General features: G+C 40.7%; 1 protein-coding gene across 1 annotated transcript in view; it reads left to right on the top strand.

Moving 5' to 3' along the window:
• Nucleotides 1–193: 193 nt before the first annotated feature.
• The window catches only part of LOC103372547 (neurofilament heavy polypeptide-like), a 26,691-nt gene continuing 8,284 nt past the window's right edge, over nucleotides 194–18,600 (top strand). The window contains exons 1-11 of the mRNA XM_008302211.1: nucleotides 194–370; nucleotides 2,272–2,327; nucleotides 5,151–5,317; nucleotides 5,677–5,849; nucleotides 10,842–11,039; nucleotides 12,752–12,898; nucleotides 13,213–13,303; nucleotides 16,191–16,261; nucleotides 16,402–16,498; nucleotides 17,335–17,964; nucleotides 18,103–18,274. Coding sequence (XP_008300433.1) covers nucleotides 263–370; nucleotides 2,272–2,327; nucleotides 5,151–5,317; nucleotides 5,677–5,849; nucleotides 10,842–11,039; nucleotides 12,752–12,898; nucleotides 13,213–13,303; nucleotides 16,191–16,261; nucleotides 16,402–16,498; nucleotides 17,335–17,964; nucleotides 18,103–18,274 — 1,910 coding nt within the window. The 5' untranslated portion in view covers nucleotides 194–262. The remainder of the gene's footprint in view (nucleotides 371–2,271; nucleotides 2,328–5,150; nucleotides 5,318–5,676; nucleotides 5,850–10,841; nucleotides 11,040–12,751; nucleotides 12,899–13,212; nucleotides 13,304–16,190; nucleotides 16,262–16,401; nucleotides 16,499–17,334; nucleotides 17,965–18,102; nucleotides 18,275–18,600) is intronic.

The raw sequence follows: 18,600 nt of genomic DNA, 5'->3' as shown, positions 1-18,600 counted from the left end.
TATATATATAGCATAGGCTAAATGTTCTCCTAATATTCTGTAATATTCTCCTAAAATGCGCTTTATGTCCATTTTAGTTCCTGGTTTTTCTCAGGACATGTTGTGAAAAAAAGAAAAAACTCCACCTCCCATGGTGCATTTCGAGGGGGGCGTCGTCGGCGCACATGTGCACACGCTGCATAGCGAGCATGAAGTGAAGTGTTAATAAGTGGACAATAATATTGGAGTTTCGTGGCGTCTCCGGTGCAGCAGTCAGTCGGACATGATGGCTTCAGAGGAGGACGACGCGCTGCTCTTCCTCATCTACCAGCACCTGAAGATGAGCGGCTTCAGCAAAGCCGCCAGGCTGCTGGAGAAGCACGTCTCCCAGGTAAGACCTCTGTCTGGTCCTGCTGTGGTCACCTGGAGCCCGACCCGGTGCAGAGCCCATAGAGCTGGGTTCTGCTCTGCTCATTTGTGCTAAAGCTGAATAGCCGTGCTTTTGTTGGTACACCTTAAACAGACATGCGCGTTTTGCATATTATATAAGAGCTTAATTAAATATAAATGTGTGTTTCTGCCTGTCAGACAGCAGCACTGCAGCCTCACTGTGTGCTGCAGCATGTGGCTCCTTGTTCAGGCCTCCTGCAGAAAAAGAACATTATGTTACAGAAGCTGCATGGTCGTAAACTGAGCCCTGCTGCAGGCCCTCTGACACCACGTTCACAACCTCTTCACCGTCCTGTAGGATTTGGTGACTAGAGCTGTTAGTTTTTAATTAAATGCCCCATATTAGCAGTTATTAGCAGATGCATCAATGAGCTGATCCGCAGAGAACTAATCAGCAACTATTTTGAGAATCAGTTGATCAGATGTGATGATTTAACAAAACATTTCACGGTTCTGGGTTCATAAATGAAAGAATTTGCTGCTTTTGTTTTGTGTTCCATCAGAGCACTTGAATATTTTTGGTTTTGCCCTCTTGGTGAGACATTTAATGACTCCACGTGGTGCTCTGACAGAAAGTTTTCCCAGTTTTCTCATATTTTATTCAATGCAATAACATAATGTAACACTGGTGTAGTAACAAGTTCTGTTTTATGTGCATTTTTACACACTGTTAGCGCTGCAGCTTATGCACAATGATCCATCCTGTCACATCTGTACATGTTGTGCTCAGCCTATTATGTCATAGTGCTTCAATGTTTTTTCTCTTTTACCCTCGTGGTGAGAAATCTGATGACTCCACATGGTGCACTGATGGAACGTTTTCGCTCCTTTCTGGATTTAATAGATCATTTGATAATAAATATAAAATGAGATAAGCGTTAATGATCTCTCACTCAGCAGCTAGGGGAAAAAAAACATAGTAAACAAAAAGAAAAGAAATACAAAAATAGAATAAACATAAAAATAATACACTATATACACCTTTTAAATGTACAAATATGACATGTGGGTAATTGAACTGTAGGACACATGGTGCATAGAATTATAAAAGTAAAGAAACAAAGATGACTTGTGATGAATCATGAAGAGATACAAAGATATGATTATTAATTGCAGCCATAAAATGTTCAATTTTTGTTCAAATGCAAAGTTAGGATGCCAGCAGACATATTCAGAGACTGTGAAATAAACGGCCTCCTCGTGAGCAAAGTTAAACGTTGAGCTGTTCAGGCTGGTTATGTGAGCAAACGTACACGTTGTTTTTCCAGTTGTGCTGCTGCTGCTGCTGCCTACAAAACTTCACATTTTTCTTGCACGTACATGCACAAAGAATGTGCCATTTCTTACATTAGGAAACTTGAGCTCTGGTCAGTTGCAAGTTTCACATTTCAGGCTCTCAGGCTAAAAATATCTTTTGTCAAGAGCTGGTGACGGAGTTTAAGGATCATATGAAATACATAAAGATGGTCTCAAAAACATCCTGAAAAGGTAAAGCTGCCTTACTTGGTGCTATTTTAATATTGTGAGTGTCATTCCTCTGTCTGATCTTTTCATCCCTCACGTGCTCTCATATTGCTGGTTGTGTATATGTTGCCTGAATTCACATCTGGCATCAAAGTGGCAGCATTCCTGAAGCACAGGAAATTTGTTCTCTCCCTTTCATCTGTCTTTTTAAAAAAAAATCTTTTGCTGTGTGCGTCATTATTGTTGCATTACAGGAATATTGTCTTAATTATAGATGTGACATTCAGGGCACCACTAAAAAAATGTGCTTGGAAATTTGCTTTTAAGACAGAAATTTGGAGAATGTTGAGAAAATGTGACGCTGTTGTTTCTGTTTAGGTGGAGACACCAGAGGAGAGTTCTAACCTACATGACATCTACACAGGCTGGATGAAGTAAGTCAGATGTTTTGCACATATAATAATAGACTATCACTCAGATGATAACTGAATTCACCAGTGATGAGAATAATTATTAGAAAATAGCAACAAGTTCACACGCCAGGTAAATAAATGAGTTGCATTATATGTGTTTTTGTATATGCTGTACAAAGCTGGTGTCCAATAAGTGGCTGTTCAGGTCGATGATACTGAGTCAGTGCTTTGCAGGTGAGCATGTGTGGATCTGAAGGTCGTCTCCGATTAATATCAGGTTTTTTTTTATTTTGTTAAAATGTCAATATTGTGATTTATTTTTTTTTAAATGCTGGAAGTAAGCAGTCAACGCCAGTGCAGAGCATTTCCAGTCTCAAACACACGGCTGTTTTTCTAATCGCATGGGGAACTTTCAACAGGGGCGGCAGGATGGAAACACAGAAAATCGTAGAATGGCACAAAAAGACATAATTTAATGTCAGATATTCTATTAAGCAGTTGTTGTACAGAGGTTATTTGAAAACTGTTAATAAACTCAGAGGAAAGACTCCTACAAACAGCTGGAAGCGACAAACCAAATTTCAGCTCCTGTTGATACCAGGACCTGAAGAGGTTCTCCATCTTCAACCTGATGGCGCCGTGCATAAATACAGCGCCCCCTTCAGGAGACAGCGAGAGTGAACGTTTAGTGTGAAACGCTCTCTCGTCTTGCCTGCACTGCTGTGTATGTACAGCAAATTGACAATAAACCTGATTTGAATTTTGAAAGTCATTGGTGAGCTGGTGTGCTCCAGCTGCAGGGAGTGGGGGGGTGGGGGGAAGGCAGGAACTTCATAGATCCACACAATCAGAGAAAACAACCTTGTAGCATCGGAGAGAAAAGCAAAAAGAGCTTATTTCCTGGACAAACACTTCTTAATGTGTAACTTTGATAAAAAGAGACTATTTCTTAGCGGTTCAATCAGTGACTGATGAAACAGAATCAACTAAAAAACAAACCAAACAAAGAAAACAAGCCCCTGAATCCAGCCAGAACCAAAGGAACCTAAAAGCTAATAATGGTCTAAAGTGGGTTGAAGCCAAACGCAGAGTAAGTGCCACGTTTTGCCTCTAGACTTTATTATTGATCACTTTGAGGTTTTCTCATCTTTTTTTTAATCTTTGTATTTTATGGCTTTTGCTTTTTGGAATCACAGCAGCTCAGCAGGTAACGCAGTCCCAACACACACTCCTCTCAGAAGGATTGTAGACTCCAGACTGTCTGTACAACCAGCATGCCACTGGTGCTCTGTGTGTGTTGGTGTGTCTTCCTGTGAATGGCCGCCTGGCCTCGTGCCCAGTGCATTCTGGGATTGGCTTCAAATCCCTGCTACCCTGATGAGGATTAACTAGGCAGCCGATGAATGACTAAACGAATGACATCAGCCGGTGCACATCTTACACTAAAACAATGCACATTTTAGCAAATCAGGGAAAACGTTTTGTATTACTCTGATTTTTCCAACCTCTCAATATGGACACAGAATGTTAACCCCACGTGTGTGTCGCTCGTCCAAGTATGTTTTTAAGTTAAAATAATTCTTCCCTCGGCTAATGAGTCACTCATACATTCCCCTGTCAGAATAATTTTCTCTGCTTCGTTTCTTCACTAAAGATGTCAAGAGACACTCATCAGGAATTTATTTTCTTGTCAGATGAGCCTTCAGGACCTCCTGTGGGTTAAACTGGGACTCTCAAATGCCTTTAGCATGGACGGACTCAAAGACAGCAGGCAGCTGCAGGTCTGCCGTCTGTCATAACTTAGAATGACTCAGACAGCACGTTTAACCTGAATATTTTGTACATTTAAAAACTCTTACAGGAGGCACTATAGGATAAATCCAGCAATATCAGTATTTCTTATACTAATATTTTTACTTGCAGAAGAATATGTGGAACACCATTGATATGTGTAATGTTGTTATTTTCCACATTCAGATGATTTTTTTTATCAATGCAATATCTGGATGTCCACCCACAGAAGAATACAGACTTGTGTATTTATTATTTTATTTTTCATTTCAGTTCCCAACACATTTTGCCCTTTTTGCTGCATGCTGTGACACTGCTAATTACCCCACTGTGGGATTAATAAAGGCTGATCTTATCTTACCTTATCCTAGCTTAATATTTATAGTGTTTATATGTACAGCTGAAACCAGAGGTTTATGTACACTGTATAAAAGTCACATAACCTTTTTTTTTTCTCACTGTTTGGCATTAAATCAGACTAAACTCTTCCTGTTTTAGGTCAGCTAGGATTACCACAATTATTTCTATTTGCTAAATGCCACAATAATGTAAGAGATTTTTTTTAAATTACTTTCTTCAAAAACAGGAGTTTACATACACTAAGATTACTCTGCCTTTAAACTATTTGGGAAAGCCCAGATGATGATGTCATGGCTTTGGAAGCTTTTGATAGGTTGACCTGACACAGGAAAAGTTTAATCACATTTAATGTCAGACAGTGAGAAAAAAAAAAAAAGATTTTGTGTCTTTTTATATCGTGTATGTAAACGTCTGGTTTCACACCTGAACACATTTTAGACTAAACTGCTACAGAACCATTATTGTTATTATCCAATCCTAAGGATGCATTGTCCACAGAGACAGTAAACTAACAATAAAGAAAAGTCTATTTATGTAACACCTTGTATACATGCAATGCAGCTCAAAATGCTTCAAGTTCAACTGTATGTTAAAGATAATAAACTAGCAAACAACAACTTTGTGGTCTCTCTAAATCATCTCGGCTACGTCCAAAGTCAGTGAGTCATAAAATGCATTGTTTGTACATTGCAGGCTGTGCTCTCTGGCCCAACATGCCAAGCAGGAGGCAGAAGACTCAAACAATCTGACGAAGGAAAGCATCAAACCAGAACCTGCCACCAGCGAAGAAGAAGGTGCTGCAGACACCGAGCCCTCCAACACCACCGAAGAAGATGACAAAGATGCCAAACCTCTACTCGGTAAACTTTTATATGTTTCTTTTAGTCTGTCTTGAGCGCGTTTCTCTGTTTTATGTTTTTTTTTATTACTATTTTCTCACATATAATCGATGAAACAATCAAGAAGTTGCAGCACTAATTTTTATGTTCACATAATTTCTGCTTTTCTACAACACTTTGTTTTAAAAGTACAAAACTTTCCTTTTTTCAGCTTAATATTTCCACATATACTGAAACAAGACATCAAAGTCAATTGCAGTAGTCTCACTTAAACATTTTATACATATTCTTTAATATTTCCCAGCAGGTATTATACTGTATTAATGTTTCCACCAGCAAATTTAACTCCAATTTAAAGCATAAATGCTCTCTTCTTTCAGAGTCCAAAGCAGATGTTGTCGACTCATCCGGTGCAAACGAAGACGCTGAGAAAGACTCTGAGCAGCTGCTGGATGCTGCTAATAAAACCCAAACATCAAACTCGGACAGCGAGAGCTCCGACTCCTCCGACAGTGAAGAAGAAAAGACGAAGCAGCCGGAGACAAAGCAAGAGGTGAGCTCGTATCGTTAGGAACGGGTTTGTTTGTCATTAGATACATAACAGCGTACTGACAAATTACACATGAACACAGTCGCCACACTGCAGCAGAGAAGCAGGTTATGATTTAAAACCTTTTATTTTGGAATCCTTAAAACATCAGAGCAATTAAAGATGTCAAAAGAAATCTTAACCTCTGCTGCCTAAACGTCCGTGTGCGTTGTTTTCCTTCTTACTTCAGTGTCCTCTCACACCTTTTATTGCTGCGATCCGTGTGCTGCTTTAGTTCTTTAGTGCAGCTGTTTAGCTCCGTTGCCAGGAGATGAGATCGGCACCTCGCGCTGACGTACGCAGCAAAAACGGAGAACAATGAGCTCGTGGGGATGTGCGCAGAAGTAAAAATGAGAACCTTTCAACAGAGACAATTGTGTGGCATCAAGGAAGGCAAACAGACTTTTTGTGTCTCTGTCATCGTAATCACTATTTGTGCGCTCGTGTACGTGGATTTGTGTTTCTGACGGTTGTTTCTGTAAAGACTTTGATGTGAGTTTTGCTCGACACTCTTGTTCAGGCAGATTTTAGATTAAACGCTCCCAAAATGTGACTCAGCTGCCTGTATGAACAAGCCCTTAAAGACCTGAATATCCTTGATCATCAACATAATCTAAAATTATACTTCAGACTATAAATTAGAGAAAAGGGAAGCAGCCACATGTTAAATTCCACGTCATAGCTTCTCCTCTTGGTCCCTGTTTGACTCCAATATTAACTGTCCTGTAAAGAATTTTTAAAAAGTCTCCATTTGTCCAATTACAGTTTTGAATATCTTTATTCTTATGAGGCAATTTTGATTCTTTATATTTATTTAGAGTAATTATTCAGCAATAGTTTTACCTGTACAGTAATACTTTTTATGAAATTTTAAATCCATTAGTTTGATATAGTTGAGTGCAGCTCAAATACACACAATGTAGTGAGTAGTAACATTTATAAAACAAACTTCCTAAATGTCCCACAAGGCTTTGCACCAACTTTTAATGCACGGATATATTTTTAACCTCTATTCTGCAGCACTGCAGGTGTGTTGACGCCAGCGTCTACGTTTTCTATAACGGTTCTCAAAATCGTTTGCAACTTACAAGTCACGAACATATGAAAGTCTATAATTGCTACTGTTGTTAAGTAATTAATAAAAATACTTTGCAAACCCACTATCATGGTTTACCTACGAGAAAATGGAAGAAGTGTCTTCTTCAGTTTATTATCCGTGGTTCTGGGATGTTTACATGGAAGTGTTTTAGCACCAAAATGAGGTTTATAAAGTCAGGCGGTGATCGGCCCTCGACAGCTGCTGCAGAAAGTAGCTACAGCTGGAGAGAGAGACTTTTACATAATGAACATCTGGTACATTCCTGCCATTTGCAAACAAGTTGACACAATACTTATTAAAGGGCAATTCTTGCTTTCTGTATGTCCGAAAGTGTCTGCGTGACCTAAGTTTTGTCTTCTGCATGCAGCCCAAACGTTGAGACTTTACGCGCTGCAAACACACCGACTGGACACGCACCAGGAAAACATGGCGCTGAAACAAGTTTTTGAGGACAAGCTGTGCAAGAAGATTCTTTATCATCCACACCTTCATTTAATTCATCATTAGCAGAGTTTTAACTGGAGTTGTTAGTGGAGGACTTTTGAGGTGCTTTGATTTGCACCTGCTTTCCATTGATGGAGCCAAAACACAGTCGCAGGTTCTAAGTTCTCCAGAAGTCCTGTCCTACGTCTGGCCCCTGTGCTCAATAAAACTCTTTAATATTTAATGAGGCTGCCTCGTATGAGAAGGATGAACATATCCAAAAGCTCCAAACAGACTTTCGCACAGTGTTTAAGGAAAATAGTTATTCGTGATTGTTTGGTGCTGGATCTTCATCGGGGAGATTGTTTGTTTCGATAAGAAGCTGTCCTCAATAAGGAGTTGGTGTCAGTCTGCACCCCATCACATTCCCCACATGCTATGGGGGTCCTTGAATCCCAAACCATAATCCTACTAATGACAGTTTTCAATAAAATACAGAAATTTAAAAACACTCTGTATAATAACAAATCAAATGTGCTGCCAAAACATTTTTTTTTTTTTACTGTGAGTGGTTAAATTATTATAAAGTGAATCTTTAAAACCCCACAAAGGCCAAAGCAGATTCCCAGAATCTATTTTTGGGAATGCAGGTCTAGCACTGAAGCATTATGAATAAACGGATTCTTGCAAGTTCAACAGTATGGGGGAGTCTGAAACAATAAATAACATAAAATATCAACAACAAAAAAGTAAAGTAAAACCAGTCAAAGTCTCCTGGAAAAAAAAAAATAACAATCATGCATTTCAAAAATGAATCAAACTAAACTATAGCAGGATTAAAAGCTACAGAGGGAACATTAATCATGACTTCCAAGAATTTAACAAACCATATCTAATTAATGAGACATTTTAAAATGTTTATGATGTTAGAAACACAAACTCTTTAGTCCAGAGTTCCCTTAGAAAGGCTGCGGGGCAGGAAAGGCTTCTGTAGATGATGATTAATGCAGTAATATTTTTATCCTGGTTTTGTGTTTTCACAGCCGACCCCGGTCTGCTAAGGTAACGAAATGTGACGGTAAAATAGAACACAAAGCTATTTAGTAAGGAACTTTCAGTGGACATTGTTACAGCAGGAGGAAACCAGTGGCATAATGAAAACACACACTCACATAGCTGTTGTCCAGCCACTGTAATAATGTGCTGATAGGTGGACAGTAGCTGCAGTGTTTTTATTATATGCCTCTGAAACACACACAGACACATTTCATGTCCACTCTGTCTGTTGTGTATCTGCTGGTTCACCCTGTTGGTATTGCTGCTGTGTGATTGTAAGTCTCGTCTCTGTTCTTTTATGTGGGCCCGCTGATGCAGTCGATAATGCTGTTTGGACAGAGACTCTGTGTGTGTGACAGAGCGATAATCTTCTGAGACAAATTGTGTGCGTTGCTGTCAGCGTGTGAAGGCTTCATTCTGTCGACAACTGCTGGAAACAATGATTACTTTGCTTTGTGTCTGATGGCAAAAGAGTCGCGTTTTTTTTTCCTCTCTGCTGAGACGAGTGCAGCAGCAACACGGCAGGTTTTTAACAGAACAAAGATGTTTCGACTGAATTCAAAGCAGATAGAGTTTTTGTTTTAGTTCCTTTTGTTCTGATAACGTGAGCTGATCAAATTAAATCTGGCCCATGTGCAGAGGACAGGATTAATGCAATCTGCCAAACAAATTGGACATTATGTGTCTAAAACGTTTAGTTTTTGGGGGATACTTGCTCTGATTCCTCTTTGCAGCAGAGCGACGTCGTTCCAAAACTATTAAAAACACAACAGTGAGCAACACTCAGTCTCATTGTCCATCATAATGCTACTGGGAATACTGAGAATCACACTGTGTTCTCTTTCCGTGCCTATTAAATGTATTCACCCCCTCTTGGAAGTTTTTATATTTGTTTGCTTTTCAACATTGAGGTGTTGTAAATTTAATTAGGTTCTTTTGAAAAGAATTTTCAAAAAGACAAAATTCTACAAAACAATGCCAAATAACTAAAAATATAAATTGTAGACTAAGTAATTGCGTAAGTGTTCACCCCCTTCAAATCAGTATTGGTGGTCGTCGACGCACCTTCAGCTGCAGTTGTAGCATTGAGCCTGTGTGGATGGATCTCAATCAGCCTAAACATATGGATACTGCAATTTTAACCCAATCTCACAGGGATCGTGAGTGAACAGCCCTTTTTATGTCCAGCCACAAATTCTCAGTTGGATTTAGGTCTGATTCACTCTAGAACATTCACCTTTTTGTCTTTAAACCATTTCTGTGTGACTTTAACAGATTTTAGTGCTCTAAAAAATAATATTCTACCAAATCACAGATCTCTAAGAGACATCTGCTTGTCTTTCAGGATTTACCTACACTTTGCTGCTTTTGTTCGACCCTTTACGTGATTGAAAGCCTTTCAGGGCCTGCTGCTGAGAAGCATTCTCACACCATGATGCTGCCGCCACCATGCTTCATGATGTGGATGGTGTGTTTTGGTCTCTCAGACTAAAGAACCTTCTTCAAGTTGGCTTCAGAGACGCCCACATACCTTCTTGTGAACTCTAGTTGAGATATAACTTAACTTTTTTTTTTTTTTTCCAGCAGTGGCTTTCTCTTTGCCACTTTCCCTAAAGCTTTGACAAAAACAAACAAACAGACAGACAGTCTCTCCTATCCCATCTGTTTGTGACTCCTTCAGAGTAGTCATTGGTGTCTTGGTGGCTCCTTCACTGTCTCTCTCTTGATCAGTCTTTCAGTTTTTAAAGACACCTTGTTCGAGGCAGATTTACACGAACAGCATATCACTTCCAGTTCTTGAGAACAGATTTATCTCTACTCTAGTCTCTACTTCCTGACTTGGAAGCTTTCTCGTATCCATCCTCACTTTTCAATATCCTTTTCAGGGTTGCTTGGAGTGTGCTTTTGTCTTCATGGAGTAGTTATATCCAGGAGTGCTGATTTAGCAGTGACTGACCCTCCACATACAGGTGTCTTTATCCCACAGTCACTTGATCATTGCACTCAAATGATCTAAGTTTTACTGATTGCTCAACTTCTTTGGGGTTAACACTATTTTCTACTACTTGACATTACTTTGTCTGTTTTCACTTTGACAGTCTTTTCTCCCGCCGCAAAGTTTTGTCAAAAAAGACGCATTAAATTGACCACGATTCAGTGTTGAAAGCACTAAAAGGAGAAAACTTCCAGAGGGATGAATACTTTTTATAGGCACTGCATAGTGTCCAACAGATGAATCATCCACAGCAGTAAGAGATCCCTTAAGTATCTTGAATTTTGCTTTCTGAAGCCAACAGGTACTCTGAATTCTGTAAATGCTGGGACTCATTTTCAGCTACGCAAGTTCCTCTAACTGGCTGCTTGCACATATTTTGCAGTCAGCTCCTAATGAGGCAACGAGCAAGGCAGAAAGCTCCAGTTCTGCTCCTTCAGACTCTGAAGAAACGGCTGAACCCACCGAGAGCGACTCCAGACAACCTGGCTGTGAGCAGACTGAGGGACACCTGCAGGCCAGAGATCCAGCCGAGGCCTCCGGCTCAGACAGCAGCAAGATGGAGGAGGATGAGCTGAAGCAGGTTGGTGACCCGAGGCGGAGATTTGATCAGTTTTGGTAGTTTTCAATCATTCAAAGCTGCACAACTGTTCAAGCAGTTGAACCTTTGAAACAGAACTTCTGCTCTGTGCCTGCATTCTCATTTTCCTCTCCTCTTGCACAAGACATCACCTCTTTTCTGTGAAGATGTGGCCCTTAAATGTAGCCTGAACAGCAAGCACACATCCATCACTAACAGCATTTCTGGGTTAGAGTCCACTGTTTTAATGCAACATATATTTGACGTTACTCCATCACACTCCAGCGCTTACAGGCTCAGAACGAAGCAGAAATATAAATCACGTTTAATCACAAGTCATAAAAACACGAGTATCTGTTGTTTCTTGGCTTAGCCAAACCTCAGCTCCCTCAGCTCCCTCGCTGCACATCTGAAACTTATTTTGCTGAGGATTGGAACTGGCTGAGCCACATTATTTGTGTTGTTTAGCTTCCAGTAGGCAACACTGCAAGGAGAGTTTACTTTGCTGAGTCATGAGGAGTTTTGTGGTATGTGAAGTTTTGATTAAATGTCACCATGTTAGCGACAAGCCAGTGTCTTTTTCAATAATGTTTAAATAATCAGAGACACGAATGGGAACAGAAATGTCAGCTTTAGTCAACATTTACATTGTTTGTACAATAAGTCGGGTGCCAGTTGGCTTTGACTTCAGGCTGCACATTAAATCCAAACGATAATTCACAATTTAAATTTTTGTGCTTTTCGTGATATTTGCATAAGAAAAAGGAATTTTTATTTGTTTTGTCAAGAGAGTTCAAACTCTCTGCTTAAACACTTCATGACAGATTGTGCAGCAGCTTTATCTGCCAAATACAACTTCCAAGATTCCTCATGAATAATTCTCGTTTGTTAAGCTTTTGTAGTTTTCCCCTCATTTCTATCAGCAACAATAACATTGTATTTACCAGATTAAAGTCTTTTTCATTTAAATGAATGTCTAAGAAGTCACTAATCACTGAATGGTGAATGAGTTTATAGATTACTCATGAATTTATATCAGTTTCATTCACAGTATAATGAACCAGGTGTCTGTGGCACAAAATCACCAACTGCACATAGTAAAGTTTAATTTATAGTTTAATGGATTTGTACTGTAGATGTTCTCCGTGAGAGGTGAATAATGTTTATCTTATATTTGTGCTTTAAACCTTTGCTGTAGCCGTACGTGCGCCTCCCTTAGAACAATGGTATCACATCAGCAGATACTAAATATTAGGATCAGATCACAGGTAGCAAACATTGATCTGGGCTTCTTATTAGCTAAACTGTACTTGGTTTGGTACAACGATGACCTTCCATACATGCTGTGGCTTTGTGCACACGGTTTACCTGTGCAGTGGGAGATACATGTCAGGCATGCGCATATCTGCTTTTACCTTTTAAGTGGTTTGGATTACCTGGTTAAACTTGTAACATGTTTAAACGCATCCCCGTCTGACTTCTCTTTGCAATGCGTCCGTGTTTTTGAGACTTAACTGTGGTTTTATTGAGCACAGTGTTACCATAACAGATCAAAGTCATGGACAAAATGACAAAAACAAGACCCGAGTTCTACTAAACTACAATTATCCTGTAATTCTTACAGAATAAAAGATGAAAGTGGTGTTTTTTTGTGTTTGTTTAAATGTCTTCCAGCCTAATCTGTCTTCTTTCTGCATTCTTTTTCTCGTTTCCAGGGACCACAAGCTGCCATAAACTCCTCAGAGGTCACAGATGCAGCTTCTGCATCAGAGCAGACTGATGCTGATCGAACAAAAGCTGCAGCTTGTGTCACTCAGGAGGACAGCGAGTCCTCAGAGGATGAGGAAGACACAGCTGCAGAGGTACAATATTGATTATTAATTCTGTGTTGTTGATTAATTTTAATGTAGACGCTGGGTATGTTTTTTTATTGCTTAGTATCCCAAAGATGAAACGCTGCAGAGTGATTTCAGTGTTCATGTTGGTCTCATAGTTTATGTCCACATTTTTTAAATCAGAATGGGACAAACTCCCCTTTTTGTGGTTCACACTCACTAGAGACGATCCGATTTGTGTCAGGAATGGAAAAAAGAAAAAAAAAAAAGATGCCCAAGATCTGAGACACTCTCTGTGTCTGATGTTGGAGACACTGTTGACCTGTTGATTCCTCTCGCAGAAGCCCAGCGAGGCCGAGTCCGCCGCAGCAGAACCGACAGCCGAAGAGGCCAATGAGCCGCCGGCAGAGGCCGAAGCCCCGCCCCCTGCAGGTACCAACCACCAATAGGTGTTTGATAACCCGGTTGTTCTTTACCTGTTATGAATGGCATCTTTTCCGTTTCTTTCTCACTGCTCCGAGAAGAGTCGCAAGCTGTTGTGAAGAAAGTTCTGAGGGGCTTGGAGGGTTCAGAGTCGCTGCTTTCATCACAGCCGCTGCAGCAGGTTTCAAAGCTGCTGATAGTTTTTTTTAACATTGTTGAAACTCTAAAGCGTCACAATCAGACCTCCAGATTTGTCATTTCTTATTAGACAGGCATAAAAATCAACTTGAGGATTTAAGAAAAAGACTTTTTGTCAGTGTTTTAGGGTTCAAACTGCTACCTGTTTTCATTATCAGTTAATTATTTTCTTGATTAACTGATTCCAAGAAAAGTGAAAAACTGTTTGTTTTATCCATCAAACCAGAATGTACAACGAAAAGCAGAAAAGCCTCATGATTATGAGCTACAGCATGTATGCTGTTGTTTTTACTTAAACAGTGTCCTCAGTGATTATCAAAACAGCAGATGTTATTTCCTTTTTCAGCTAATCATTTCATTTGTAAAATATATCTTAGAAAGCAGAAGGGAGTTGTAAGCGGTGGCCCTCTGGGTGCAGCTCATTTGCTGCCTTTGATTTCACGCTGGACACATTTTTTCGATTTGATTTTGGCGGAAAAAGAAGCTCGCTGCATCTCCTTCTTATTGGCAACACTTCACTTTCTAGCTGTTTAAGTGCAGAACATGCGGATCATTTCACTTCATTTAAAAAAAAAAAAATGGGAACAGAAAAGAAAGTAAGACATAAACTTGAGGATTTTTACCTCGAGGCAATTGGATTCAGCGCCAAAACTTGTAAAGAGTTTGAGGGATTGTTGCCAAAGCCCAGAGAAACGGCAGTGGCTGCTCCGTTCAGAGGAGTTTTCCACAGCGTCAGTCACTCGTGTAACTTCTCAGAGGGGTTTGTTAAGCTTGTCAGAACTTGTTAAGAAAAGTGGAGCGATGACTAGTCTGAGAAATACAGTCACCTTGAACACAAGCACCTTATATACACCAGTATTTCAAATTAATCCATGACTTCAGTGCAGAAAAATAGTTTCTCCCTGCAGACATTTAGACTTGTCAGGTAACCAACAACATAACTGTAAGTGCGTTGCACAAACTGCTGGAAAGGACCCCTGGTAATGTTATTGCTTCCACCTGCTGTTTCTGCTATGATAGGTTAAAGTGTCTGCCGGGAAAACTCTCATGAGTCAAATTCATTTAAGGAAAAAAAAAAAGGTGCTGTGATGATGCAACGCTGCAAGACTCAGGTGTAAACTAAAAACTGGACAGATGTTTGACAACTCCCTGAAAAACTGGAGATTCCCATCAAACTAAAATGTCTGCTAAATCTACAATATGTGATGTATTTTGTCTTCAAATTCACCATCAGTATAACAGCAGAGCTCTTTGTCTTCTGTGTATTGAATCTCGAGTAGTTTGGGTAAATGTTAACTTGCTTTGTATTAACCATGCTAGCAGCTAACTGCTCTGTTAGTGTTTTCAAGTAAAAAATCTTCACATTTATAGGATGGATTGCCACAAAAATTCAGTTCATACATCAATATCCTCCTCAGGAGGAATTCCAATAACTCTGGCGACCATCTGACTTTTCTTTTCACACCAGTATCAAATCCAAATTATTTTTTCTTTAGCTGTTTTTTTCTATTAATGAGCAAATATCTGCCAAACTGACATTCCCGACGTCCTCAGCTGCACTAATTAGCAAGTGGTTTGTTTTTGGACTTCTGTGCTAGCCACGGATTGGCCGCAACAAACACCATGTTCAACATAAGGTTGCTCACAAGTGTACCTGATGCGAGCTGTGTTCGCATTCTCGGCAATAAGTCGGACACGTTTCCAGTGGGTGTTGGACTCTGCCAGGGCTGCCCCTTGTCCCCGATCCTGTTTGTGGTTTTCACGGACAGGATCTCAAGGCGCAGTCAGGGTGAGGAGGGTGTCCGGTTTGGGGACCTCAGGATCTCGTCTCTGCTGTTTGCAGATGACGTGGTACTGTTGGCTTCATCAGACCGTGACCTTCAGCACGTACTGGAGCGGTTTGCAGCCGAGTGCGAAGTGGCAGGGATGCGGATCAGTACCTCCAAGTCCGAGGCCATGATTCTCTGCTGGAAATCGATGGATTGTCACCTCCGGGTGGGGGGGAGTTGCTGCCCCAAGCAAAGGAGTTTAAGTATCTCGGGGTCTTGTTCACGAGTGATGGGAAAATGAAGCGTGAGCTGGACAGGCGGCTCGGTGCGGTGTCAGCAGTAATGTGGGCGCTGTACCGGACCGTCGTGGTGATTCGGATGCCTCCAGAAAGGCTTCCTCTGGAGGTCTTCTGAACACATCCACCTGGGAGGAGACCCCGGGGCAGACCCAGAACACGCAGAAGGGATTATATCTCTCGGCTGGCCTGGGAATGCCTCGGGATCCCCCAGGAAGAGCTGGAAAGTGTTGCTGGGGGGAGGGAGGTCTGGGACGACCTGCTCTGCCTGCTGCCCCGCGACCCGACCCCGGATAAGCGGAAGACAATGGATGGATGGATGGATGGATGGATGGATGGATTGGCAAATATTAGCATGCTAACATGCTAAGCTCGGCTGTACTTAGGTACATCCTCACAGAGCTGTTAGCATTGGCTCTAAGTCATGTTAATTTACACAGAATGGAAATGGAAAAGCTGTTGTACGTACAGACACGTGTTTTTATGTCATTAATTTTCGGTTTGGCCTCTTTGTTTTGCTAGCTTCCTTGTATTGTAACTTTATTAAATGAAGACTTAATAACAGACTATGTACCTTTGCCCTCAGATACTCTAGACCTAACGTAACGGTAACTGTTGTTTAACCTTTTTCAGACGCTGACAGTGACGATAAAAATCCAACAGAGGATGACGATGACACAGTAGAAGAGGAGGAGAAATCTAAGGTACCTTTAAACCCCGAACTGATCCTGTGTGGCCATAAACCTCTCAAATAAAACTGCGTCAAGAGCAGAGAGGGAATAAGACACTGAAAATAGGAAAATATTCAATGACAGCAATCGCTCCTGTGTGTCTCTTCACTCAGAGCACAGCGAGCGGCGACTTCACCGCCGAGCAGAAACCTGAGGACGATGCGGAGAAGGACCAAAGTGACGCTGCTGCCCTCCCCGACGCTCACACCGGTCAGTTGTTTTCTAAAATGAAAACACGTTGTTTAAATCCATGTCTGGTGCATCACGTTTCACCCAAACATGCAACCATTACAGACGTCTTTTAAACAGATTTCTGGCAAAATACAATATTTTATTTGCAACCTTCAATTAGTTTAAAAACAAACAAACAAAATAATAATAAATAAATAAATACAAAGCAGCAAATCATGTGCTGTTTCAAACTCACTTTTTTAAAACACTGTGATGTTACATTTTCTCCATTTCTTATTATTTTTATTGTCTAACCCCTAAACAATGTATTTTTATCTGTTTTTCTTGTAGAGTGACTTTCCTTTACAATTATTTAGACTTGTCCTTTTATCGTTTATTCATCTAAATATACTATTTTGCAATATATATAATAATCTTTTGTGAAGTTAATATCTGTTGTGATAGTTAAACCTGGAATAACTGATTTTTTTGGCCACATGAATGCAGCAGAAGCTCATTCTGAATACGACACTGACACAATTAAGTTTTCTAAGGTTGTTTGTAGTAAACATTTACAGAAGCAGCAGTTGTGGAGTCTTTATTGTGAGTTCTCCAAAGCCCCGTTTTCATTCATAAAAACATGATATCCTGGAAAAGAGACACGCAACACGTTTTACACACTGGTTTGGTCTCACCTCACTGTGTGTGTTAAAGTAGAAATACACCTTTTTATTTCTTTTTTGTTTCACTATGAGGAGGATAATTATGCAGATATATGATATAAAAACAAAGTTACAATGCTAGAAATATATGCTTTAACATTATATATGATGTTTTCTCCTTTCAATGCAATGTGTCACCTTTTTCTGTTGCAGAAGAGCGAGCAGACCCAGAGGTCTCCATCATCCTCAACATTCAGTCCACAGACAGCGAAGCAACCGAGCGAGAAACCAGCCAACCGCTCCCTGAGGAGGCTGCCGAAGGTTCCAAAAGCCCCAAGAAGAAGAAAAAGAAAAACAAAAAGGATGTGAGGACGTCCACTGAAGACGCATCGATCACAGAGACACCCAGCACGGATGCTGCCAACGTAGATACACTCAGTGATGCTCCTGCTACCAGCAAGTCTGCCAAAAAGAAAAAGAGAGACAAAATGAAACATGAGGAGGTGGCAGAGCAAGAGGAGGAGAAAGAGGAAGTGCCTCAGGTTGATCCACCAGAGAAGAAGAAGAAGGCAAAGAAGAGGAAAAGGGAAAGAGATGAAGTGGAAGGCGTGGAAACTCCTGTCGCTCCCTCTGAAAACATAATTAAAAAGAAAAAGAAGAAGTGTACAGATGTGGAGGAGGAGGAGGAGGAGACGGTGGAGAATCCTGAGATGACGGAGGAGGTAAAGAAAAAGAAGAAGAAGAGAAAGAAGAACAAGGAAGGTCAGCAAAAAGAGGAGGTGCAGTCTGAAGAAACCCCAGCAGGGGGCGACAAAGACACAGAAGAGACAACGGAGGCTGCAGGTAACGAAAGATTAAAAAGCTTTCAACCTGGGAGTTTTCTTTAATAAGTGATAACTTTATATTTCATTTGCCCTTCACTCTAAATCAATAGCAGCAGATTACAAAGTTGCTGAAGTTTGTCTTCGTCTGCTCCTGTAGATGGAAACTCTTCTCTGGCCAAAAAGAAGAAGCGTCTCAGGAAGAAGCTCAGTCTGAGGAAGAGATTACGACTGCAGAAGAAAGAGGGCGTGATGATGATGATGATGATGAGGAAGACGAAGAACAACAACAACAACTTCGCTGCAGGACAAAACCTCTCAGGGAAAAAGAAGTCAGTGCTCAGTTTTTGTTTCTTCTTGAAAACACACATGAACACTGCTGCCACTGTGCAGCGGTGAAGACAGAGAGCAGCAGAGATGAGCATTGTTGACGTCATTTATGGGCAAATATTGACATCCTGCCCGCTGCTTGGCACAAATGTGAGCGCACATCCCTTAAACTTCACTTAGCCCAGCATTTGCAGTCCTGACTGCTGGAAGCTTCCCATTTCCTAGATAGAAATGATCAGCGACTGCTGGTTATCTTGCCACATTTCCGCTGCTTTTCACCCTTAAATTAGTCGTGCTCTTAGACCGGCAGAGCAGGAGGCTGGACTCA

Source organism: Stegastes partitus, unplaced genomic scaffold (assembly GCF_000690725.1).
Source record: "Stegastes partitus isolate 25-593 unplaced genomic scaffold, Stegastes_partitus-1.0.2 Scaffold1777, whole genome shotgun sequence".
Lineage (NCBI taxonomy): Eukaryota > Metazoa > Chordata > Actinopteri > Pomacentridae > Stegastes > Stegastes partitus.
This window is presented reverse-complemented; position numbering and strand designations above follow the sequence as displayed.